This window comes from Acinonyx jubatus, chromosome D3 (genome assembly GCF_027475565.1).
Source record: "Acinonyx jubatus isolate Ajub_Pintada_27869175 chromosome D3, VMU_Ajub_asm_v1.0, whole genome shotgun sequence".
NCBI lineage: Eukaryota > Metazoa > Chordata > Mammalia > Carnivora > Felidae > Acinonyx > Acinonyx jubatus.
The window spans coordinates 28916684-28942339 of record NC_069392.1 but is presented as its reverse complement, the minus strand read 5'-3'; the positions used below and the strand labels follow the sequence as shown (position 1 = coordinate 28942339).

The window sequence follows — 25656 nt, the reverse complement described above, 5'->3', positions numbered from 1 at the left end:
GACAAGGTTGGAAGATTCTGGCCCAGCCTCCACCGAGCAGAGGTTTGCATTTTCTACTTTTATTTCTCACACTTTACTTCCTCTACTTGAGTCTTTTCCAAAGAGCACATACTTTTAAAAAACCAAGGTAGATGATTACATAAATAAAATGGATTTGCTCTACCCCCAGCCCTCCCCAGCTAAGGGGAGAGGCAGACACAGTAGGTAGCATGGGTCTCTGACACCCAAATAGGCACATTACCAGCTTTATTCTTCGCAAGTTTTTTGCTGCTTGCAGTTCCGGATCCATAGGTCACACCATCAATGGTCACCGAGGCACCAAAAGGCTCACTTGGGTTCTCTTAAAATTAAAATTATTGCTTTAAAAACACTTGCCAAGACATTAAAAGCATGCACGCACGTATACATACAATCTGCTGGCACCAAAAGACAAGGCAGGGTCAGGGCTGCTGCTGGAGGGCAGAGACAGGGGTTCCCGAGGCATGGAGACAGGGCCAAGGGTTGGTCAGCAGGCAAAGAGCATGCCAGGAAAATTTTGGGAAGTGGGAGACTACGGGTTCATAAGCTGGAGGGGAAACAGGAGGCCAGAGGCCAAGCCGGGATAGGGATCAATGTCTATGAAAGATGGACAGAGGGCTGTGAGCAGCGGAGACACACAGATGCAGTTAAGTCAAAGAAACAACATGAAAAATAATGCGTGACTCCTGGGTTCAGACTTCCAAGAAAAGGACAAACTGGTTTTCACAAAGGCGTGATGAGGATGGCCACAGGAGACAGCTGGTGGGAAGTGCAGGCCTAAGGCCACTCCATCCACCTGGGGGCAGGTGGAAACACAGCAAGGGAGGCCTTCCTTGGAGCAAGGAATGAACGGAAGGTGGGGGTGGAGGGAGCATGAATAACGGAAGGGGAAGCAGAAGCACTGGCCCTCAGAAGGGGCACACTACTGTGAAAATGACCTTCCCACCTGCAGTGCCCTTCTCCCTGCCCTGCCTTTTCACTCCTATCCCCAAAAGTGGGGCTAATGGTCAGTTCCCGCCTCCCAGCCATGACCCCAGCAAGGTGTAGGATTCTTCGGGGCTGAGATGGGGGAGGTCAAACTTACCACATTCAAAGAAATTATAAACAGGGCGGACCTTGAGAACCCGCTGCATGTACTCGTGCAGGATGCAGACCTCGGACTTCCCGTTGGGGTTAATGACAAACTCTGTGACAAGAAGGCCTATCTCAGCAACAGCATGAGGACCTGCCGCAAGCTAGCACTTGGGACCTGGCACCACCAAGTTAGCGACTCACTCACAATTAGGGGCTCACCACCATGAACACAGTGCACCTCTGCATTCATAGGGTAAACATAAGCTTTGAAGTAAACGCAATTCACACACAAAGCATATGTTCTAAGACCATCAAGTGAAAAACAACAGTATAATCAATCTGCCAATGATAAAATTTACAAGCCCCAACTCACCTTTCTTTGTGGGTGCATCCTGCACAGACAGAGTGATGAGTTTTTGATTGGCTGGCAAGATGGGCCTCTCAGACTCTGCCTGTTTCCGTTTCATTTCTCGGTTAAACTGCCGCCGCTCAGCCCAAGTCCTGAATTTCTTCACAGTGACTTGCTCAAAGTCAAAACGCTTTTCCAAGTAGCTCCGAAATTCCTCAAGATCTGTGCGGATTTACCAGAGAACAAAATTGCTAATTTCCAACATAAGAGTCATGTTTTCTCTGCCCACTGAGTAGGGCAGCAACGGGCTACCCATCAAACAGGTCCCACCACACCATCCCCATTCTTTCACTTTTCCTTTCAAAGAGCAAAGAAAACAAAGGATCAGGTCCCTTCACTCTGGCAGCTCCTCAAATTACTCAAGTTACAAACCTCTAGGATGCTCTTTTAGTTTATTTGGAACAAGAACAATAAGAAAAAAGGAGAAAAAGAAAAAGTTTTAAAAACAAAAAATCAGATGGCCTTCAAGCCTTTTTTCCCTGTATCAAAACAGGTACCACAGCAGCCAAAGCGCTATGCACCCAGTGCACACCTTGCACTCTCCCCTCCGGCACCCTGGCCCCAAGCACACTCAGCAACACAAGCAGGTGGCTCGGGCCTTGGCACTGGTCATGCCTCGCCCCACACAGTCCCTGGCCCATCCCCACTGTTCACCACCCACCCCACTCAGTGAAGTTCCCAGGGGCCTCCTGCTTTTACTGTTGCACCCACTACCCCTCTCCCTCCCAGGACATCCTAGAGAATCACGTCAGCCTAACTGGTTTCTTACTCAAGTGTAAGCCCTGAGGCAGGGACTGTCATGGCTCATGGCCAGCCCAAAGAGCAGTGCTGGTGGAAGCGGAGGGAGGAGTTCCATGTGTGAAGACTGAGGAATATACGGTTAAAACACAAAGCTGTGAAACAACGTACCTGCACCTACTTAATTATGCACCAAAACCACATATTTCTTTACATGTGAATGCAGGGAAGGGAGTCTGCCAACAAGTACAAGTGGTCAACCTCTCCCATGGGAATGAAATTAGAAATGAAAGGCAGGTGTTTTCAAAAAAACAGGAACACATTCAGGTGTTATGTGTGCCTAAAAGATAGTATGAAGAAAAAAACCTCTATGATAAAGGCTGAAAGCAAAAGCTCCCTTCAGCCAGGTCCTGAGAAAAGCTCCAGCACCCGGACAGAAGACAGGGGAGGCTGACGTGGATAAGGAGGGAGACAGCAAGCAGGCAGGTGTGGGGAGAACGCAGTCTGTCCACTGGGGAAGCTGGGGGCTAGTGACACACCCTGCCTTTCCCCAGACACCTCTCTCCACAGAGGCCACCCCTCTCTGAGACACCCTCCCCTTCTTCAGCAGTGGTGCTCCCCTGACCCCAGCTCTTCTAGGCTCCTCATACATAAGAGTTACAAGACAGGCTGGGCAGCAATACTGACAATATCCAAACAGCAATTACCAAAAATCCTCAAAAACACAAAGTCCTCCTTGAAATGAGATTCAGCAGGTGGGCTGAAACAGATCTGCCACCACTATAGAGACAAACTAAGAGTTGAATGAGGAAGCCTAGGGGCGCCTAAGTGGCTCAGTCGGTTGAACGGCCAACTTTGGCTCAGGTCATGATCTCTCAGTTCATGAGTTCGAGCCCCGCGTCAGGCTCTACGCTGACAGCTCAGGGACTGGAGCCTCCTTCGGATTCTATGTCTCCTTCTCTCTCTCCCTCTTCCCCATTCTCACTTTGTCTCTCTCTCTCTCTCTCAAAAATAAACATTAAAAAAAAAAAGAAACTGAATGGGGAGGCCTAGGCTAAAAAACACACAAAAAAAAGAAGAGAAACACCAACACAGCCAAAAACAATAGTGGGATTGAAGCAGGAAATGTCCACAGAATAGTGGTCATCCCCCAGTGCTGAGTCCATGGATTGATGAAGCTCACTCTGAGCCCATCAAGGTAAATCAAAACAATGCCAGGAGAGCACATCCTGCTGAAAAACCAGAATTTCAGGAAAGGTCACGAAAGTGACTGGAGAAAAAGGCCGATCTGCACTGACTGTAGCCACCTCTGTGGCAGCACTGGCTATGTGGGGCCTGCAGACCAGGTGGGTTCTAAGATCAGGGAGACGCACCTTTCTAGCCACATAAGAGTGGACACAGGTCCCCAGAAGCCCCTTTCTCACAAACATAACTAGGAATAAGTGGCCTTCAGCAGGAGGAATGTAATTGAAGGGAAGGCATGGAATATAGCCACATCCCTGCAGATGGGTCCCAACCAACAAGGAAGGAAGGAAACTTACCAACTGATTCATCCTTGCACACCTCGACCTTTGCCTTCACCTGCCCCAGGGCCCCAGGGGTAGCCTCAGCCCCCAGTGGGTCCTTCTCATCAGGGGGCCCTGAGTCAGCTCCCATGGAGTCAGGCTCTTCCAGGGGGAACTCCAGCTCTGCAGATCGGCTCAGCGGCTTGACAGGGGACACTTCCCCACTGGGGGCAAGCTCACTGCTTTGCTCTCTTTCCTCATTATCCTTCATTTTCTTATAATGCAGACAGGGAATGCTACTCAGAGGAGGATCATGTTTCTGCGGATAGTGAAATTGCAACACAGATTACAAGGATGACCCCAAAGGTCTGAACATCCGATGCCTTCCACCTGCCTCTGCTTGGCTACGATGCAAGTGCAACGTGTGTGTGTTCAGTCTGCAAACTTAGAAGACTAAATTCATGACTGATGCATCCCCTACCCGTATGCTTCCCGTTCCCAGGAAGTACGGCCTGGACCAGGTGACCACCCGAGACTCTCTGTGTAGGTACACGGGGACTCCAGAGTTATGGAATGTCATGATCCATCCATCAGGCAACGGTTCCGTAGGAGGACGGCCACGACCTACATAAAGACAAGAACATCCCACAATCACTTCAAAAACTCTCCGAGTTATGGAAGTCTTCAAAATGACAAGCAGATGAGAACAGTAAAGCCAACCAAGTATTGAAAAAAACCTCTAAGAACTAGGAGAGTAGGGGTGTACCCTGCCCTCCTCAGAGCCTGTCCCAGCCCCATCTGCTGCTCAGCACCTCCTATGCATGAAACTCTGCTCTCAATTGTTGTGTTTACATAGCTCTAACCCATAGAACCTAAGTTCCTCCTCAACACAGGAAGCTGTCCACCTTGTTCACTGCTGTACTCTTAGACCTAGAACAGCATGTGGTGCATGAAGGAGCCTGGGATGAGATTCTATAAGACACAAGTCATAGCCTCAGCTGCTGCCTGCACAGCTGTGGGCATCAAGGGCATTAATTCCTCACTGCCTGCCTTGGCTGTGGCCAGAGGCACCCCAGGGACTGGGTTAGCTTTGCTAATAAATTACATGTCTGTCGACCACTGCTCCCTGTGACTGGATAACATGCCTTCATTGTACCTAAGCTGCATGCTCTCACTAGCATGTGAAACACAATTCATAAATTTCTAAATCAGTTCTTGCTAAAGCATGTAAACATGCAGTCATAGAAAAAGACTCAAGACTTGTTACCCACTTGACATCTGCCACTGACAGGCCTGGTTACTGGGAAAAGCACAAAGATTCAACGGAAACTTAATTATCTTACAGGTACTGGGTGCAAGTAAGAAATTTAGAAACAAAAGGAAAAAAGCAAATGAAATCTAAAAAATATACATACAATAAAATGGCACCAGGGACTCTCATGGTAAAGGGAGTGGTATCCCAGTGCCAGGTCCCCACCCGGCAGTGCTAACCCCTGACCTGATACCAGAACATGGCAATACGTGGCACTACTGGCAGGTGCACCTGGATCACTCATCTGTGACAACCAGCAGTCATAAAGTTGGCCCAGCCATCTGAAGAGCTCACATGCAGCTCACACGCCGCCTGTGAGCATGAGGCCCATGCTGCAGCTCCTGGGAGGCTGCACTATGGGGCAGGCTGCCAGGTGGGTGAGGTGGAGAAGGCTGCAGAGAGAAAGGTACAGGACTGCCCAGTGCAGGCAGGCCAAGTGGCATGCCTGCAGTCACAGGCATATTGTGAACCTGGGGGCCACTCAGGATGAACAGGACTTTGTCTGCTCAGATTGCTAAAACCACAGAAAGAGTACAAAGCAAATCTCCGGAGGCACCGAAGTAAAGACTGCCCCCACACCCCTTCTTCCCAGAAGCTGAGGCCCTAGGCTTATCCCCATCTACAGCTGATAAACCCAACACCCATCCTGTTCCAACCACTAGCTAACCCAGGCAGACACGTGCCAGCAGCCAGCACTGCTGACACGTCCACTCTGTAGTCAGAGACAGGACACCACCGACCCCTCAATTTCCTCCCATCACACCAGGCCACTTTCTGCAACCCGGCCCCCAGCCTAAGGTCTCAAGTGTGTGCCCAAGTCCCCACGCATCTGTTCAACCTCTTTCCACTGCCTAATCTCCACCTGGACACTCACAGGTACCTCCAGGCCAGGAAAGCTAGAAACTGACACCGACTTCTCTTATACCTATACCACACTGGCAAAGCAGCAGCACAAGCATGTCACTGGGTGCCTCCCAACTCCCTCCACCACCCCCAAAAACCAAGTGCGGCTTCGGAATACCTTTGCCTCTACTGAATCCAGAACCCAGACTGCAACCATCCCCTGCCGTGGTGCTGTACCTGCCTCTGGCCTCGGCCTCCACACCCTCTAGTTGCCTATCTTGTCATCTCCCAGCATACAACATTCCCTCCTCCTCACCCCATCAGAAGTGCCCTCCCCATTCCTCTCCACAACACCAGCCGCTCTGTGGTGTGTATCCACAGCAGACACCCCAACCTGCCCCTGGGTTGTCATGCATCTGTTACATCCTTGTGTCTTATCTGTTTCCCCTTCATCAGACATGGCCGTCCTCCATCAAATAAGTGCCCACTGCCCAGACCACCACCTGGCACCCGAGGGCTCTCAAACCTACACTTCTGCTGTCCCGCAAACACACTACTTTCTAACCAGCTGACTTACTTTTTAGCACTGTTTTAATCTTGGTCATCATTGGCTGCACACTTGTCTCTCCATCAGACGGATGGTCACTGTCTCCTCCATATTTCTCTTCCATTCGCCTCTTTTTGGGAGCACAAAGGCCCTCTTCCAGCAAAGCATCGACATCGTTGTCAAAATCATCCTGCAAAACATGCTGTTCAGACACCATGGCCCCCGGAGCCCGCGTTCCTGTACCGTAGGCAAATTTAACAGCATTAGTGAGAACAGACACAGAAATGAGGCACTCCCAAGTGGGGCCTCGGTATGCCTTTATGTTGCGTGATCATCTGAAAAACAAACAGGATGAAACTGACAACTGCAACCAACATGCTTGATGCTTGATACAGGTACACATCCCACCAGGAAGTGCTTCTCAGCAGCACCTTCCAACTCAGGTTGCATAGAGTACAAGGTCGACTGCTCAGCCAAACCTTTGGAAAACTTAAAAACCTGGACTTCTTACGGCTTTTTCTTTTCCACATTAACGTCATTCCACCTCATACGGGTTTTTGTTTTTGTTTTTTTCTCTGCAACATCAGCTTTCAAAAGATGCTGCAGTTCCCAACACCTCTCTTTGGGTTTTGCTAAGAGTGCTCCAAAGGAGGGGTCGCCGACATACCTCATAGGAGAAGTTCAAGGCCTCTTCATCCACTCTGTCTCTCTGCACGATTGCTTTAGCCGTGAACCCGCCTGCTCCTTCTTCATCTAGCTCCAAATTGTCAGTAAAATCTTCTAACTCATCGAGCACTGCGTACTCCACTCTCTTTTCCTGATCCAGCTCATTCTCCTCATCCTTCTTATCAGCACTCTCACCCCCTACGCCTACCCCGTTCCCAACACTCCCGCCAAAAGGACAAGCATGCACGTCTCCACTGACAGGGCTAAGGGCCAGACCGCAATCTGCGCGAGCGTCGCGCTCCACTCCTGTGTACAGCACCTTCCTGTCCTTACTCCTGCAGCTCTCGGTAAAGCTCACGCTAATCTTTACATCCTTAAGCAACTTAAGGTCAGGGGAGAACTTCCGGACCGCAGGTGCGTGCCGGGCGGTGCGCGGGCTGTGGCCACTACAGTTCGGGTCTATGAGGAGGCGGGCCTTAGAGTAGGATCCTTTGGAGAGAAGAGAAGCTCCGTAGAAGTTGAGCGGGTCCTCAGCAGGGGATTCGGCCTGTCCATCACCACCAGAGCCAACGTCCATTACCTCTGCATCACTGGACGTTTGCAGGGGAGGTGGTGGAGACTGTTCACGGGGCAGCGCTTGGAGGGGGCAAGCTCGGTTCTCCATCACTGCTTCTCCTGCGGGCTCACGCGGGAGAGGAGAGGGACTCTCATATGTCTCCATAGTAAAAGTGGTTAAGACTATTTTAAAAGACCAGAGTTTTAAAAAACCTTACATAAATCTATACAGCTAACATGCACAAGTCCGTTGAGACCCGGGTACCGTCCTGCCCGCGCTGCACACGCTGGCGGCTTAGTCAAGCTGGCCACATTGCTCTTTTCATTAATGTAGACAGCTTTTAGAACCACTGCCTCAATTATTGGAAATCACAATGCACTCAGCTTAAATGACTGACGACTAAGCGAGTCTGTCTTCATGCCAAAGTGGCACCTTTCTTCTTCCACCTGCAAAGAGATTTAAAAACATCGTCACAAAATGACAGAAACCTTCTGCTTCACTGGCACTGAGAACCAAGTGCTATTAACAGTGTAGTAAAGAACTTAAAATACTACTGCCTTAGAGAACCTTCTAGGCTTCGAAACAAATTAGCCCTATGCTTTTCCTTCAAAACCTAAATTATAATTTAAGTCCAAAGTTAAATATACTAATTGTCCACTGTAATTCCTACTTCAGAAGCACAAAAAACAGTATTATCTTAACACTCAAAAAAGATTTTAAAAAACTAGGCTAAACTTCACCGCAGCATTCCCCTAACTCAGTTTATTAGGTAAGCAAGCTCGCGGTGCAAGGCTGCCCTTTCCAGAATACACATAAGGTGTGTGGCCTCCCTCTGGCCATCAGAGCGACATGGATCCACTCACCTGCTAGGGCTGGGTCAGTCAGAGGGCGAGTGCGAGACCCTCAGCTCAACTCTGCGGCACTAGGGCCTCAGAGATACGGCCAGGCGCTCTGCTACCCAGGGACCCCAGGGCTCTCCTGGGCCCACAAGGTGGCACGTGGACCGGGACAGTGATGCAGCGTGCTGAGGTCGCCAGAGGTGGCATGGTTCTGTTCCCAGTAGAGGAGGGGGTGGTGGCTGTGGGGAAGGGAACCTGGCCAGGGTCGGTCGGGGGAGCCTCAGGAGACAGCTGGAGCCAAGGCACAGGAAGTCCTGGGTGCCATCTGGGGCCTGGCTCCATCCTGGGGGCAATAAGGAGCCACCAAGGGTCAAGTGATTCACACACCACAACTCAGTCCCTATTTGAAAAAGGGGACTGACTGCTGTGCCAGGCCCAGTGCCTATGCCCAAGGCATACAAGGCAGTCCTCCAAGCCAGAGGACAAAGGTGTGAAAGAGGCTCTGCTGACAGGGCTGGAGCCCTCAAGAACAGTGAAGACACAGAACCGACCACACTGTTGACCGTGCAGAGGTGGAGAGCAGAGACAAGAGGGAACTGAAGGTGAATGAGGCTTCTCCCCTGGAGGGTCCCCCGTGTTCCAGTATTCAGGCAGAAGCCTGCAGAGGAGAATGGACGGAGCCTCCAGGCAGACCTGTCCAACAGGTCTGAGGAGGCAGCTCTGCAACTGTGACTGGCCCAGAAACAGAAGGCCAGACAGAACACATCAGCGAGGTGGTAGATGCCAAAATCACAGGAGAGAGGCTGCCCAGAGAAGCAACATAGACCAAGAAGAGGGTTGAGGATGCCACTCTGGGAAGCTTCCCTTCAGAGAAAGGACAACAAAACGGATGACATGAAAAGGCAGGTCAGAGGGACAATCCAAAAACCCAGAGGTCCGCGGGAGGGCCAGACATCAAAGCAGGAGAAGCACGTGCAGACGCAAATGTGTATGCACACACACTCCCACGCCATGCTGACACACACACGCATGAACATGCCATGCATATGGGTGCAGATATGCACATGCATGCCCATGCCCACCCAGGGCAGCTTGACTGGCTGCACAGATAGAACAGAAGACAGCAGACATCACACATTTAAGAAGTTTACAGTGAAGGACTAGAGCGTGGTGGTTGTAGTTTCAAGGTGATGCAACATAAAAACCAGAGATTTGTTCAGATTTAATTAATTCATTCAATCAATATTCACTGGCCATCTACTCTAAGGGATGTACTACCACGAACAAGAAACAAGGTCCCCACCGCCTGGATGCAGTTGGAAGGGCCATGACCACTGAGCTGTCACTCTTGTTTCCTACATTCCAAGATGTCCTTACATTTCTGAATTCAGTGGAAATTTAATGATACTTCCCCCAAAGGTGTATCTGTTAAAGGTGCTAAAGATCAAGGGAATACAGCATGTGGATAACAAGACACAGACCTGCGGTAAACGCTAAGGTGGCTACAACCGAACAGGCAGGAGGAGCACCAAGTGTAATAAGGCCAGTCTCCTGGCAACCAACAAAGATCATTTCAGAGAAGGACAGACAGGTCAGCATGTTCAGTACTACAGAACACAGATCAAGAACCAATCTGTGCTTCTCGGGGCTGAAAATGGCGGGGGGAGGGGGGTTGAAAACAATGGGTGGTACAGGACGAGGACACCTGCCACCATGTTATAAGGCCAAGCAGCTGCCAGGATCAAAGCACAAAGCAAAGATGATAATGACCCTGGAAGACGTACAGAAGGTGGAGTCAGAGAGCTGTAGAGAAAGAGACCATTCTTTCTCCCTGGGAGATCAGGAAAGCCTGCCCAGCCCTTGGGGGGGGGGGGGGGAGGGAGGGGGCGGGCAGCAGCTCAAGGTTCAGAGCTCACAATAGAGCAGTCTTGGGTAAGTTCCTTACTTTCCTCTAGTAAGCTTGTTCTACTCATTCAACAAGTGTTTGCTGAATGCTTTCCATGTGGCACATGTAACCATTCTAGATGCTAAGGACACAATGGACAAAATCTCTGCCCCACAGAGCTCACATTTTAGCAGGAGAGATGGACAAACAACCAAGAAAAGGTGAGAAGTATTCCAGAGAAAACAAAGCAAGGAGTTGGGGGAGGGGAAGCAGTTTCAGAAAGGGCAGACTGAAGGCTGCACAGCCAGAGTCCATCTGTAGGCAGAAGAGAGTGAGCTAGGTGGGTGGGAGGAGGGGATGTTCCAGGTAACAGAGAAGAACAAAGGCCCTGGGGCAGAAGTGCAGGTAAAAGCAGTGTGCTGAAGGGTGGAGTGAGACAAGAACTGTAGCCCTTATCTTGAGAGATGGGCTACTGGACAGGAGGGTCCAAGCAGTGAGGTCACATGATCCAAGGACAGCAGTGGCAGCCAACCCTCAGCCAGGCCCTGTTCTAAGAGTGTTAGGCATTCTCACAAAGCACGGAGAGAGGTTAAAGACAGAAAGGTTAAGCAACTTGCTCAAGGTCACACAGCTAGAAAGTAGTGAAGCTGCTTTACCACCCAGGCTAGGTGGCTCCCCTCCTCACTTCCTTGGTTTTACACTATCTTACAGTTTAAAAGTACCATTCTGTGTCCAGAAAAACTACCATGGGTGAGTAGAGGGAAGAGCAAGGGTGAAAGCAAAGAGAAGAACTAAGAGGCTCACCAGGCAGTTCAGAGTAGCATGATAAGCTGGAGGTGTTAAGAAATGGTCCTGAGTGTTGCACGGAAGCCTAAGAGAGGAATCCAGGTGACTCTAAACTCAAGAACAAAGCTGTCATGCATTGAGGAGATGAAGGCAGCATGAGAAATGTTGTGGGGTGGGTGAAGATCAGGGTTTGGTTTTTGGACGTGGCTACTTGACATCAAAGTAATACATGGAGACATGGAAGAGGCAGCAGCTCAGAAGGGAGGCCTGGGCTGGAGAAGGCAATGGGAGATGTCAGGAAGAGGGCATTAATGCCAGGAACCTGGATGAGACCACCAAAAAGGGGAGGGCAACTACTATGAGGGACCAAGACCAGGCAAACCAGTGAAATTCAGGCTTCCTACCCCCAAGGTCATGGTCAGATTATAAAATCATCCCCAGGAAGTGCCCTACAGAGTGCCTGGCCGTAAAGGGGCTCAAAGAGTGACTCCTGCCATCGGCCCCACTACTGCTTCAGCTGACTGAACACATGGACGTAAACCTTGCTTGCCAAGTGGACTGTGAGCCATCAGGAGACTCGCAGCAGACTCCCCTGGATCCCTGGCACATAGGGTAAAACCAACAGGCTTGGATAACACCCTTCACTGAAGTCCACTTGCTGGGGTGGCCATCGAGGCAGCAGCTATGATGTACAATGCTGGGGCTGCTGCCTTTCGGTCAAGCCTCTCACACTGCAGCCTCCCGCCCAACCCAGCAGCAGTATGACCTCATCCATTCCTTTTGTCATCCTCTAACAGACCTCACATCCTGTACTCACAGGCGCACCGCTGACTGGCCATTCACTCTTTGGTGAGTGACAGCCTGCGGCAGGGTTTGGGCCAGTCTGCCAAAAGCCCCGTGACTGGGAGTCCAGTCTGCGGCCAGGAAACAGAGGGTCTCCACCTGGTGGTTGTCCTCACAGTCACCAGCCCTAGCCTGGACTGCCGTGCATCAGATAACAAGGTACATGCAAGCATGCAGAACAGCAAATCAAATTCCTACCATGAGCAACCCAAGTCCATCGAATGATACTTGACAGGTATCACTATCAACAGGTTGCCCCGCTCCATTTTTACCACGACCATTGTTACAACACAACCACAATCCGTCCATCTACGTGACACTCAATCCATGAGCATTTGGTGGAGAAAAAGACTTGGGCGACTTTTCAGATTTCCCAAACTGTTACACCCGGCAGGGTCCTGGGCGAACACTACTCTTGTTCATACCTTTCCCGCCTGAAAGCGACGCTACACCTTCGGGCCCACAGGGCAAGGGGCCTCTTTTCATTCGGGCTGTTTACCCGCGCGGGAGAGCGACCGGAGTCGGCGTCACCTGGGCCTGGGGCCCGCCCCCCCTCCACCCCCAACGGCGGGACCTCCGCCTCGCGTTCTGAGGCCCGCGGCCATGATGCTTCACAAAGGCTGGGACTCCGCGTGGCTGCCCCGCCTCGCGCCCTCCCGCCCCGCCCCGCCTCGCTGCCCGGGCCCTTAGCCCTCGGCCCGAGAAGGAGGGAGGGGAAGGGCGCGCCCTCGCGCAGGCCGCAGCGCCCGCCCCGACCCCGCGGGGCGCCCCTCGCGCCCCGCACCTACCTCCAGCACCCGCGGCCTGCCCGAGCTGCCCGCAGCCCGACCAAAGCAGGGAGACCCTCACGGCCTGGCCGCTACCGCCACGGATACCGCTATCTAGAAAGGCCGCCCAAGCTCTCTCCGGTCGGCGGGACCCGCCTGGCGCGCGGGGCGAGCAGAGGGAGGGCCTTGGCGGCTCGCGGCCAATCCCTGCGCGCGGCCACCCCGCATTGGGGGGACCGCCGAGCGGGCTGCGGAGGCTGCCAATCTGCGAAGCGCAGCGCTAGCGGCCACGGCGCTAGGCCCAATAGCGCGGCCGCGTGGGCGGAACCAGGCGCTCAGGCCCCGGCCGCGCTAACGGTCGCCTCCTGGGCGGGGCTCGCCGTGCGGAGGGCGGCGGCCGCGAGGAGCGCCGGGAACGGGGAGCGCGGGGAATGCCGGGAACAGGAGAGCGCGGGAAGCGCAGGGAATGCCGGGGGAAGGAGGAGCACAGAGGATGCCGGGAACAGGAGAGCGCGGGAAGCGCCGGGAGCACAGGGCGCCTAGCTGCTTTAGATCCTGCGGAGGAAAACATTCGAAAAAGAAAATGGGGGCGCCTGGGTGGCTGAGTCGGTTAAGCCTCGGACTTCAGCTCAGGTCATGATCTCACGGTTCGTGGGTTCGAGCCCCGCGTGGACCTCTATGCTGACAGCTCTGAGCCTGGACCCCGCTTAGGATTCTGTGTGTGTGTGTGTGTGTGTCTCTCTCTCTCTCTCTCTGCCCTTCCCCCGCTTTCACTCTGTTTCTCTCAAAGATAAATAGACGTTAAAAATTTTTTGTTAGATAATGCGGACGACACAGTACACAGACCGGCATTACACGTCTCCAATTAAAACCATTAAACATAATCATTAGGAAAAAAAAAAAAAAAAGACATATGCTAAACTGTCCGGCATTTTTCCACTCGGTAATAACACACACCGTTTCAGAAACTTAAGAAAAGGGAGGGTATGAGTAAAATGGGAGAAGAGACAGTTTATCCTTAGACCAGAATTCCAGTGAATAAATGGAAATAGAACATCTCCCTTTTGGCAGCCTGCACAAACCTGCAGACAAAAGTCATGGATGCTAAAAATAGCGGGCAAAAGTGTGAGAACTGGCACGGATTTTTTTTGTTGTTTTACGGAGCTGCAAAGTTTCTCCCCAAGACACTAATTTCAAAGGTAAAATAGTAACTGCAGTGGAGAAAAACCTGAGACACCACCTAGCCAAATGAAAGAGATCACCAGCAAATGTATACACTTCCAAACATAAAATTTACACTTTAAAGATGTACCTTCTAAGGGCTCCTGGGTAGCCCAGTCCGTTAAGTCCGACTTCAGCTTAGGATTTCAGCTCAGGTCATGATCTCATGGTTCGTGGGTTCAAGCCCCAGGTAGGGCTCTCTGCTGAGAGTCAGAGCCTGGAGCCTGCCTCAGATTCTGTCTCCCTCTCTCTCTGCCCCTCCCCCACTTGCATTTTTTTTTCTCTCTCTCTCTGTCTCTCAAAAATAAATAAAACATTTTTTAAAATGTACCTTCTGTGGTATACTAATGAAACCTCAATAAAAATAAAGACAAAAGTCAGCACCAGCAAAGGGACATATTGTGGGCCTCTTGAAGGGACACGCATGACTGACTTGTGGGTATTTCTACCCAAAAGACAAAACCTGAATGAAGAAAGATCAGACCCAAATGAGGTACATTCTACAAAAAAATTGGCAGGTGCTTTTCACGAGTCAAGATCATTCAAGTCAAAGATACGCTGAGAAGCTATCTTCAATTACAGGAGACACAACTAAGTGTGATGTGGGATCATGACCCTGTATTGGAACCTGACTCAGGAAAGGGATATAAGTGGAACAACCGGTAAAATTCAAATAAGATCTGGGGCACCCGGGTGGCTCAGTCTGTTGAGCATTTGACTCTTGATTTCAGCTCAGGTCATGATCCCCGGGTGGATCCTGCTTAAGATTCTCTTCCTCTCCCTCTGCCCTTTCTCTCTCTCTCTCTCTCTCTCTCTCTCTCTCCTCTCTCTCAAATTAAAAACAAAAAAATTCAAAGTAGGTGGTAGCTGGTGGTATATCAACACTAATTTCCTGGTCGTAATCATATTACTAGAGCTAGTGATAGGGTGTTAATAGTTGGGGGACTGGGGTGAAGGACACTGGAATATTTTGTTCTATTTTTTCAAGGTTTTAGTTAAGTTGAAATCATTTCAAAATGAAAATATTTTAAAAGGTAGGGAAAGGGGCACCTGACTGGCTCAGTCAGAAGAGCATGTGACTCTTGATCTCAGGGTTGTGAGTTCAAGCTCCATGTGGGGTGTAGAGATTACTAAAAAATAAACTTGAAAAACAAAAACAAAAAGGTGGTGAGAGAGAGTATTGCAGGTGAGGAAGCTAGAGGCCTACCCAGGCTCATCCGTCCCTTCCTACCCCTTTTCTGTTCACCTGGCTGCTCCAGTGGTTAGCACAAGCTACTTCACAATAAAATGTGAACGAGCCCCATGAGGTTCTGGCTCCTGGACTTGGCCAAGGGAGGCCAGCTTCCCTGTGGCTGGGCAAGCTGATGGCCCTGGCCCAGTGGTCAGAGCTCATAGGAACCATTGGCATGGCACCATCCAGCCTTAGCAACCTCTCCACACTTTGTCATTTGCTTGGCAAGTTGCCTCAGCCTTGAGACCTCAGACACACTACAGCTGGCTTCCCACAGTCTCCATCTGACTCCATCCTCAGATGGATGCCTAGAAGCTGGAACTCTAGCCCAAGCTGTGGGAGGAAACTTTTCTCTCTGGGTTCCTGTTTCCACCTGAGCCCAACTCACCCATGAGCCAGGTATCTCCTAAAGAGCCTAGATGATGCTATCTGCTGGCAGATGAGACCAAAAAACCAGGTGTTGGTGGGGGGCAGAGGAGGGGTTGTGGGGGGAGGGAGAGGGATGGGAGGGTGTCTCTGCAGGTAGAAGGCCAGCAGCTCAGACCTGCCAAGACAAGCCCCAAGGCCAAGCTGCATTCCTGGACTGGTCTTGTTTACTCACAGATTTGGCTTCCGTATTGGTCAGCTCCACACCTCAGACTCCATGCCAACATACCTCAACTGGCTGTTCAGAGCTAGAGAGCAGAAGCAGCTCATCTAGGAAGGGGCATCTGAAGAGGCAGTGAATTCCCCATCCATCTGGGAAAAGAGGACCCATACAGGGGACTCAGGGATCTGATGCATCTGGTGATGAGCAGAGAGGACTAGCTAAGCTATGCCAAGGTCAGGTCCAAGCCTTCCGTGTGGCATGTCAAAAGCACTTCTAGAAGGGATAGTTTCCTAGGGTCCCTTCTAACTGCAAAAGGGTCTCACTTCAAGGCCTAAATGAATGGCAGTTTGGGAAGTGCCAGCAATGTCATACTTGGCTCAAATGTCTACTTGGCCTGAGCATGAGGATACAGTGATGGGCAAAAGAGGAAAGGCCTTGCCTTCCTGGAGCTCTCATTCTGACAGGGAGGCATTCAAGAAACAATCAAGCAAAATGTATAGCATGTTACAGTGCTAACCACTATAGAAAATAGAGCAGGGACCAAGGCAAGGCAGATTGCAACTTTAGATGGGATGCCTCCCAAGACTTTACCAAAGAGTTGCACGATGTGAGGGAGAGTGTGGTTTGGATATAGGGGCAGAAGAGTTCTTCAACCAGAAGGGACAGCAAGTGCAGAAAGCATGGCCAAGGGTGGGGGCAGGGGCAAGGGCAAGGTAAGTGAGGTGATGGGGGTGGTGCAGAGCAGCAGATGAGACCAACATGGGAGGGCCATGGCCCAAGGGAAGACACCCCAGGATGTACCTTGTCCTCATCCTGCTCCTTCCTGGCCTCATGACTCTGCCTTCCCACCTGCCAGGGGACTGACACACTATTATGGTATCTCCCCAAGCTTCAATTTCCTCATCTGTAGAGCGAAGGTCACAATTGTATTAGTTTGCTAGAGTGCCATAACAAAGTACCACAAATGAGTGGCTTAAACCACAGAAATTTATTGTCTCACAGTTCTGGAGGCCAGAAGTCTGAGATTAAGGTGTCAGCAGGGCCACGCTCCCTTGGAAGACACCAGGGAAGGATCTGTTCCAGGTCTCTCTCAGCTTCTGGTAGTTTCTTAGCATGACACAGCATAGCTCGTCTTTATAGGCCATTCTGCCTGCATGCATGTCTGTCCCTGTGTCCAAATTTTCCCTTTTTGATACGGACATCAGTCATAATGGATTAGGGCCCACCCTAATGACTTCATTTTATCTTGATTACTTCTGTAAAGACCCTAATAAAGGTCACATTCTGAGGCACGGGCACTAGGACACCAACAGATCTTTCAGGGGGCACACAACTCAACCCATAATGATAGAACTACATCTTGGGCTGCCCTATCTTCAGAGGGCTCAGGCCCTTGGGGAGCTCAGGACAGGCTGAGGGCAGGAGTATCCCATGCAGGCCCTGTCCTTGGGTACAGGCAAACAACTAGGAAAGTCTTCAGATGGCTTTGCACCAGCCCAGTGGTGCCCCATGAGGGCCGACACGCCTGGCCAGGGTGAGTGCTGGTGTGGAGCACTGGTCCAGGATGTGGCATGGCCCACTGAGGCAGACAAAGGGCATCAGCAGTACCCAGGCTAGGAGCCTGGCTCAGTACGGCTCAACCAGCAAACATGGGACTTGGGGCCAGTTTACCCCTGGGCCTGCAGGCATGGGCTATGCTGCTGCTGGGGATCCCATTCAAACTTGACCATGCTCAGACACTTTTCCTCTGAGTTCAAAATGAGCCAAGGAGGACATTGGGCCCCTGAAGGGTGCTTGAGGTGGTAAGAGGGAAGGGTTGAGGAGGCAAGTAGGACCCAGTGCAGGTCCACACCCTACCCCAAGCTCTCATTGGCTCTGAAAAGGCCAAGTTGGGGGTCAGCTGCAAAGGCAATGGAAGCCTGGGTCTCAGCACTGGACACACGTGGGACTCCTTGATGCTCAGCTGGGGCCAGGGACAAGAATTCCCAAGTGCTTGTCCAAAACCAGGATCCTGGGGTTAAGAGACACTCCACTTGTCCTCTTGCCCTGAAACCCACTCCTTCCTACCATCCCCTGGCCTCCACAGTCCACCCCAAGTGCAGGCTTGATCATACTATACTCTCAGGAGGTTCCTCTTCACCCAGATGAGTCCCTGGTTCCTCAGCCCAGCTCAGGAGGCCCTGTATCTGGTACCTACCGTGTCCCATACACACAAGCTCTCTCAGACCCCAGCCTCTGCCCAAGGACAGATGGATGGACAGGTCAACGGACCCTCAGGTTTCATCATGATGCTCAGGAACCCATGAGCAAAAGAAGAAAGTGGGAAGAGGCTCCTTCTGAAGAAAATGTCTTGGCAGCTCCTGCAGGCCAGGAGAGCAACCCCACTGATCCCCTGCACAGCTGTCCCCCCATCACACAAGGATCTGAAATGCACGGACTCACCACACCTCAGAGTTTTATTATCAAGGTCTCACGTTCAAGGACAGATTCCTATGAAGTCCGACTCCCCAAGGAGAAGGGAAATAGAAAGGGTTGGCTGTGTCCCATTGCTGAGATGAGCCTGCTCAGGACCCATGACCCCAGTGGGCAGGCAAGTAGGTGCCTGAGAGCCTGGCAAGGTGTTTCAGCATACACAGGACCCCTGGTGCATGCAAGACCGCTCCCCTCCCCCACAGGACCACCCCATGCACATAGGAGATCCCCCAGAGCACAAAGGACAACCAACCAGGCGGTGCTTCTGTTATGAAAGCAGGTTCTTCTGGAGTTGTTCTCATTTCTCATTCCAAATGGGGCCTCTCCTCTCTAAGAGCAAGTCTGGTTGTCCAGAAGTGGACTACACCCAGGAGAGGAGCCACTCTTAAACAACAGTCTACTCCTGTTATTTTGGTCAAACCAAAGACCCACTAGCCAGAAGCACATGTGGATGTGAGAGGCACACCTCTGCCTGTGTGGCACGCATGTGTGGGTATGCCTGGGAGTGTGTGTGTGTACCTCTCTGTTGCTCATATGTGCATGTGCGTGTGTGTGTGTGACCATGCACCTGCAGGTATGCGTGGAAACATGTGCCTTGAGTATGTGCCTCTGTGTTTGGGCTGGGGGTAGGCCCAGGTGCCTTCACACATGCATAGCACACCTGAGCCCCCCTCAGACCTGGCCATGTGACTCTGTCACTCCCACTGGCATGAGGGTGGACCCTGAGCTGGACATGACAACACAGACAGGTCACACAAACACCAGAGGACCCTGGTCCTGGGGGATGCTGGCCAAGTCACAGGCAGTACATGTGATAGTTCCTATCCATACTAGCCCTTGAGGCAGGGCCTTCTGGAGCCCAGTGGCCACATCCAGGGGGAAGGGTTAGCTCTGCAGCTTGAACTCGTGGGTGCTGGTCTCCCAGCAGGAGGGGTCCTTGTCCAGCATGCTACGTTCTGTGAAGGTCACATGCCCGTCCGCGTCCACGAGGATGACTGTGTTGGTTCTGAAAGAGAGCAAGGGGCCCACATTTAGCCCTCTGCCCTCAGCCTCCTGCCTGCCTGTCAGAGCCCCAAATGAGGCCTCGGTCACCGGGAACTCTCTCCTGTCCTCCTTCCCCACTACCCATCCCAAATGCTCAGTGCACCTTCTCTCCTCCTGCCAGCCCTCCCCAAGGCCATACCTCACTTAGTCAGCACCTGTCTCCCCCTGACAGAGGGCAGGCACCAGGTCCCTGAGCAGCCGAGCACAGGCCAACACCCAGGATGGGCACACACATGCTGAAGACTGGTCCAGCTGCAGCTGGACCCAGCAGCCACACACTCAGCCAGGGAGCAGACCTGGCACTCTGCCTCATGCACATGAGTACACGTGAGCAGGAAAATAAGAAAATAAGTCTATGACAGAGGACAAGCTTGAAAAAAACTGATGCCCTGCCACTTGCCTAGGGAAAAGCCTGCCCAATGGAAAGACCACCATTCAAGTCTATAACACTCGGGTGCTGGAGCATCAGTGCTGGACATTGACACCACCCTGACCCTGCCTACCATCCTATCCCCCAGCTAGAGGGCTTGAAGTTGTCGTTTCCTAGAGGATGGAAGACTTGGGCTGACCTGAACCCGAACACCAAGCATACTTGCAACATTACCATGCACTCAGAGTACATGTGACATCACCCTGGTATCACTCAGCACTTGCCACCACCCAAGCACCCCATCCCTGAGTCCTTACGGCTGTGGGCCCCCAAGAGCTTGGCCTATCCATCATAGTCACAGCAAGCTTCCAGCCTGGAAGGAGGCTGGTACCCACGGGGCCTGGTGTAAGCCAAGTCCAGGCAGATGTGGCTGTGCACACGGCTACAGTCGGCCTATAGGCCAGGTGGGCCAGGTGCGCGCTCCTGGAGCATCCTGGCTGGTCCAGAAGCCTATCCTCTTCTGTACTTCCCAGGCAGGTCCAAGTATAGCATATGGGCTACCCTGGGCAGAACCACATGGGTGGACTGGGCCTCCCTGACACACACAGAGCCAATCTTCCTCTGCCCAGGAGGGAGAGACAGGGAAGGAACTTGTTGGCACAGGAGACACTGATGCCAACAGCTCCTCCCTCCCAGGCATTCTCTCCTTGCAGCTGAGACTAGTAGTTGCCCTTCCATTAGGTGATGTCCCCAGGCTGAGATGACCTAATAATCCCTGCCCTGGTCACACAGGGAATGTGACAGGCTCAAGGACATAGGGTGAGCGAGGGGAAGTGCCGGGCAGTGGGACCTCTGCGCCCACAGGGATTTGCCAACCCAAGGGTGCCCGTAGCCATCCCAGCTCCCCTTTGGCTGTGTAGGGAGCAGGAAACAGCCCAGGAACCATTCTTGCAGCACCCATGGGAGCCAGCAGGCATTTCATGCTAACATTAACTAATGTGGTATCTGCTGGCCCCACAACCCTCCAAGCTGAAATAGCACCTGCTTTTAGACAGGGCAGAGGCTCTGGGATCCATAGAGTTGAGGGAAGGCCGGGTTCCTCATGGGACAGGACTGAACACACCCAGCAGCCCCTCGTACCTGGTGCCATAGCCTGGGCAGCGCACACACACAGCTGCGTACTTGCTCAGAAAGGGCTGCACATACTCCCTGCCCTGGTCCTCAATAGCTGGATCTGGCAGCTGCCTGGAAGGAAAGAGGAGGGGTCACCATTGCCTCCACCCACCCAACCTGCAGCCCCTCCTGATGTCCTCAAAGCCTGCGGTGCCTAAGGAGCCCACCAGCTTCACGAAGTGGTTGGGGAATCCATGAGGGCTGTTCTGTGCACTTTCCTGCTGAAGGCCTCAAATCTCAGTCCAATTTTTTATTCAGGACTCCATCATTGAGCCCCGGCTGCCAGATAGTGATTGCCGGGTCAGTCCCCCTTCCAGAACCACCAGGAGCCTTCCCAAGGACCCAGGGACATGAGCACCTGTGAGCTGAGCACTGGGGAAGGCTCTGATGAATCTGCAAATGGCAGGGGTCCATCTAGTCAGAGCTGTACAGGGCCACCCACAGGAAGGACAGAAGCCATCTCCCGGAGCAAACTCACCTTCCTGTCTTGGTGAGGTTTGAGTGGTTGGGGTGCTAGGGGTAGGGGCCTGGCTGAGGGAGTCACTGGCCCCACACACTCCCTGCCTACTCCAAGAGGTACCCCACGGGCATCCCTCCATGTGACAGGAGCCCATTCAAGCCCTGTGGCTTACCAGCCACTGAAGCTGGTGCTGGGACCACAGCTGTCAATCCAGGCAGCCAGGACCCCATTTCAGGCCAGAGGGGATGGCAGACAGTGACCAAGGGCCACGTGGACTTGCAGCTGAGCATAGGACGCTGGGCCAGCCCAAGTAGGACTTTCCTGAGGGGCGGCTGTGCTGAAGCAGAAGGAGCCGTGGTTCGTGGTTTGGAGAAGAGAGGGAGAGTAAGCAAGGGGCCAGGAGGGTCCCAGGAGAGAAGAGTGGGAGGCAGCCCGTGGAGGCTCCTCTGAGGGGCTACGGGGCATCTGGGCAGGATAGTGGCCTGGCCTGAGTATGGGCCACATTACTGAATGGAAGGAAGGTAGCTTGCCAGCACCGCTGACCCCCAGCTGATGGTCAAGACACACCAGAGGGTGGTGTCCCTAGGGCAGGTGCCCTGTGCAGAGGCCACTGAAGTGCCTGAAGGAAGTCAGGTCAGGGGCAACTTTCCCCCAGGCAATTCCTGGGACAGGCATGTCTGTGCCACAGCACTGATAGGACAGCATGTTGAAAGGACAGTTAACTTCATGACATACTCCTAGGTCGTCTGCTTGTTTCTGTGGTTTGCGAACTACTGGGGAGCTTTCTACAATCTCCCAGTAGCTGTGTGCGGACGCGGGGAACCTCCAGCTACTCTCTGTCCCACAAAGGCCTGCATCAAGCCTCTGAGAGCACTGAGCTTCCAAGTGCAGTGGCCCAGGAGGGGAGCAGGTAGGAGAGGAGCAAAGAACAGCGTGTCCGTACAGGCTACCCCAGGGTGAGGAACGTGTCCCAGTCCCTTCCATGAGCCTCCCAGGACAGGAGAGCCTGCCTGACTCTATGTCCAGGGCTAGGGCAGAAGAGGGATGCTCTGATTGCCCCAGCTGGACCTGCCCACTCACGCCTCATCATTGTTGAGCACGTGCAGGAGCTGGGCGATGAGGGCATCCTTGGGCAGCTCCTGGCTCCGCTCCACGGCCTCCAGGAAGAGCTGCTTTCCAAAGCACAGCTTCCTCCAGGGTGTCTCCAGCAGTGCATTGCTTAGTCCATAGGTCCCTGCAGAAAGGGGGATACTCCAGCCGGTGCAGAGACCTCACTGTTTGAATTCAGGGTAAACTCCCACCCACCCACCTACCCACCCTGGGCAAGGGGCCAAGAGTATGGTCCGGGGGTACTGAAGCCAGGCCACCCTATACTCTAGCACCTTCTCTATGTGTATTTCTGACCCATCTGTGTGGCAAGGAGTGGAGAACTCAACACAGCAGGGCATTCACAGGAGACCTTGAGGCACAGGTGTCAAGTGGCCTTGATAGGCAGAATAATAGGGAATAGACAACCTAAATTCCGACTGGGCACAGGCAAGGGGATACTCAAGAAGGAACCATCTCCCCATCTCACCGCCATCTCTAAGCTGGAAAAAGCTGCAAGGTATGGATCCACCTGAGAAGGTCAAGGGTGGGAGAATCAGCAACCTGAGGCCAGAGGGGTACGTGCTGGATATGTCAGCGGTTAGGGAGCCTGCTAACATCACAAGAGCCTCACTCAGTGAGAGTGGGCAGGGCCCACCTCTACTCTATACTGGCCAGGACCCTGAAGGGGGAGCCATAGAGTCTCAGCACTACTTTCTCCGAACAAGTTCTCAGTGGGTTAAAAGAATGTGTGACAAGAAAGAAAAGGGTTTCTCATGTCAAAAAAAGGAGAGGCACGGCCTTGAAGTGAAGAGGCCCCTGGAGCCGCAGGCAGCAGTGGCAGGTGAACTCGGAGTCATGCACCCTGAAAGATGCACTGAGGACACGGAGCCACAAGCTTTCAGGTGAGGATCTCAACTAAGTCTGAGGTGGCCATAGCCACCTCCAAGGAAGACAGCCCTGGCTCTGCTGGGCCACCAGGCTGGGTTATTATTGTGCTTTATCCATCAAGAGCAACAAGTTTTTTTTTTAATGCAAAAAAAAATTAAAAATAAAAAAAAAGAACAACTCAATAATAAAAATACAAAGAACCCAATTTTTAAAAATGGGCAAAGGACTAAAGAAGACAGATAAATGAATTATAAGTACACGAAAAGAGTCTCAGTATCATTTGCCATCAGAGAAACACAAATCGAAACCACCATAAGATACTTCATATCCACTAGGGTGGCTATAATCAAAAACACAGACGGGGCACCTGGGTGGCTCAGTCAGTTGAGCATCTGACTTCGGCTCAGGTAGTGATCTCACAGTTCATGAGCTCAAGCCCAACATCAGGCTCTCTGCTGTCAGCGTGGAGCCTGCTTCAGATCCTCTGTCTCCCTCTCCCTCTGTTCCTCCCCCACTCATGCTCTGTCTTTCTCTCAAAAATAAACATTAAAAAAAAAAAGACAATAACAACTGTTGGTGAGGATGTGGAAAAATCAGAAACTCACATGCTGCTAGGGAGAACATAAATGGTGCAGCTACTTTGGAAAACAGTTTGGCAGCTCCCAAAAGAGGCTACACAGGGGCCTTACCACCCAGAAATTCCATTCCTAGGTATAAAAACAAGAAAGATGAAAACACGGGTCCCCACAAAAACTTGTAACAAGTGTTCACGGCAGCATTACCCACAACAGCCAAAAGGTGAAAGCAACCTGAGTGTCCATCAACCAGATGAATGGAGAAACAACATATAGAATATCTGGGCAACGGAATTATTATTCAGCTGTAAAAAGGAATGAAGCCTTAATTCATGCTACAACATGGATGGACATTGAAAACATGATGGTATGAAAGAAGCCAGTCACAAAAGGCCACATATTGTATGATTGCATTTATATGAAATATCTAGAACAAGCAGATCTACAGAGACAGAAAGTAGCTTAGTGGGGGACGCCTGGGTGACTTAGTCGGTTAAACACCCAACTTTGGCCCAGGTCATGATCTCGTAGTCTGTGAGTCTCGGCCCCACATGAGGCTCAACACTGACAGTGTGGAGCCTACTTGGCATTCTCTGTCTCTCTCTCTCTCTCAAAATATAAATAAACTTAAAAAAAAAAAAAAGAAAGAAAGAAAGAAAGAGGGGTGCCTGGGTGGCTCAGTCGGTTGAGCATCCGACATCAGCTCAGGTCATGATCTCACAGTTAGTGAGTTCGAGCCCCACATTGGGCTCTGTGCTGACATCTCAGAGCCTGGAGCCTACTTTGGATTCTGCGTCTCCCTAGGGCTGAGGGGTAGGAAGAGTGGGGGGTAAATGCTAATGGGGATGGGGGTTTCCCTTTAGGGTGATGAAAATGTGACAGAATTCAATAGCAGTTCAACAGCAGGTGTGATAATTGCACACCTTTGAGAATAGACTCAAACCTACTGAATGGTACAGTTAAAATGAGTAAATTGTATGATACATGAATTATATCTCAACAAAGCTTCTGTTTACATTTTTTTTTTGATGTTTATTTATGTTTTGAGGGCGGGGGAACAGGGTGTGAGCGGAGGAGGGGCAGAGAGAGAAGGAGACACAGAATCTGAAGCAGGCTCCAGGCTCTGAGCTGTCAGCACAGTGCCTGACACGGAGCTCGAACTCATGGAACATGAGATCATGACCTGAGCTGAAGTCAGATGCCCAATAGACTGAGCTACCCAGGCCCCCCAACAAAGCTGCTATTCAAAAAAATGACACGGATCAGGCAAGTTAAAGCTCAAGTAAACAACATGATGTATTTGAAATGATTTCCCCCCCTCCCTCTATCCCATCCTTCCTTTCTTGAGCAGAAAACAAGCATCTCCAGTCACAGAATCTCAAGTACTGATAAACTGAGGAAGGGCATCACAGGGGTGCTTTCCAGATGCTTCCACAAAGGCCTCTGGGCCAATGCATAGAATTGTAAGAGGGGCCTGTGTAAGAAAGGTAAGAGGGGCCTGTGTCCTTTTTTGCCTCTTAATTTTTGATTCTCTCTGGCAGTCAAGAGCTCAGTGCTAGGGAAGGCTTAAGCTGTGGGCAGGTGGCCTTGGCTGTAGGCAGCCTGACATGTGGACTCTGGGGCCATAAGATACAAGAACAGCAGAAGAGCATAGTCCCAGGAGAGAAATGTGACAGGGACCCAGGCTCTGAAAAGTATACAGGTGTCCCTATAGAAGCAGCCCCCACTTTGTCACCACCCACCAGAGCAGGCTTAC

The 25656-nt window shown here is 51.8% G+C and overlaps 2 protein-coding genes across 13 annotated transcripts in view; both read right to left on the bottom strand.

Moving 5' to 3' along the window:
• Positions 1-12946, bottom strand: part of DGCR8 (DGCR8 microprocessor complex subunit) — a 35432-nt gene extending 22486 nt beyond the window's left edge. Inside the window, exons 1-9 of one of the 3 annotated variants that reach the window (XM_053205833.1) lie at positions 12810-12946; positions 7886-8114; positions 7114-7787; positions 6477-6636; positions 4226-4368; positions 3781-4063; positions 1466-1663; positions 1103-1204; positions 242-340 (exon numbers count right to left, since the gene is read on the bottom strand). In XM_053205833.1, the coding sequence (XP_053061808.1) occupies positions 242-340; positions 1103-1204; positions 1466-1663; positions 3781-4063; positions 4226-4368; positions 6477-6636; positions 7114-7776 (1648 nt within the window). In that variant the 5' untranslated portion in view covers positions 7777-7787; positions 7886-8114; positions 12810-12946. Of the gene's footprint in view, positions 1-241; positions 341-1102; positions 1205-1465; positions 1664-3780; positions 4064-4225; positions 4369-6476; positions 6637-7113; positions 8115-12446; positions 12579-12809 lie in introns of those variants that run through there. The other 2 variants (XM_027049714.2, XM_027049716.2) reach the window with 2 other exon arrangements.
• Positions 12947-18267: 5321 nt separating this feature from the next.
• Positions 18268-25656, bottom strand: part of TANGO2 (transport and golgi organization 2 homolog) — a 36304-nt gene continuing 28915 nt past the window's right edge. For 5 of the 10 annotated variants that reach the window (XM_053205839.1, XM_053205838.1, XM_053205842.1 and 2 more), the window contains 4 exons: positions 22925-23047; positions 22429-22582; positions 20856-20960; positions 18268-19307 (listed from right to left, as the gene is read on the bottom strand). In XM_053205839.1, the coding sequence (XP_053061814.1) occupies positions 19187-19307; positions 20856-20960; positions 22429-22582; positions 22925-23047 (503 nt within the window). In that variant the 3' untranslated portion in view covers positions 18268-19186. Of the gene's footprint in view, positions 19308-20855; positions 20961-22428; positions 22583-22924; positions 23048-25656 lie in introns of those variants that run through there. The other 5 variants (XM_015081811.3, XM_053205840.1, XM_053205837.1 and 2 more) reach the window with 4 other exon arrangements.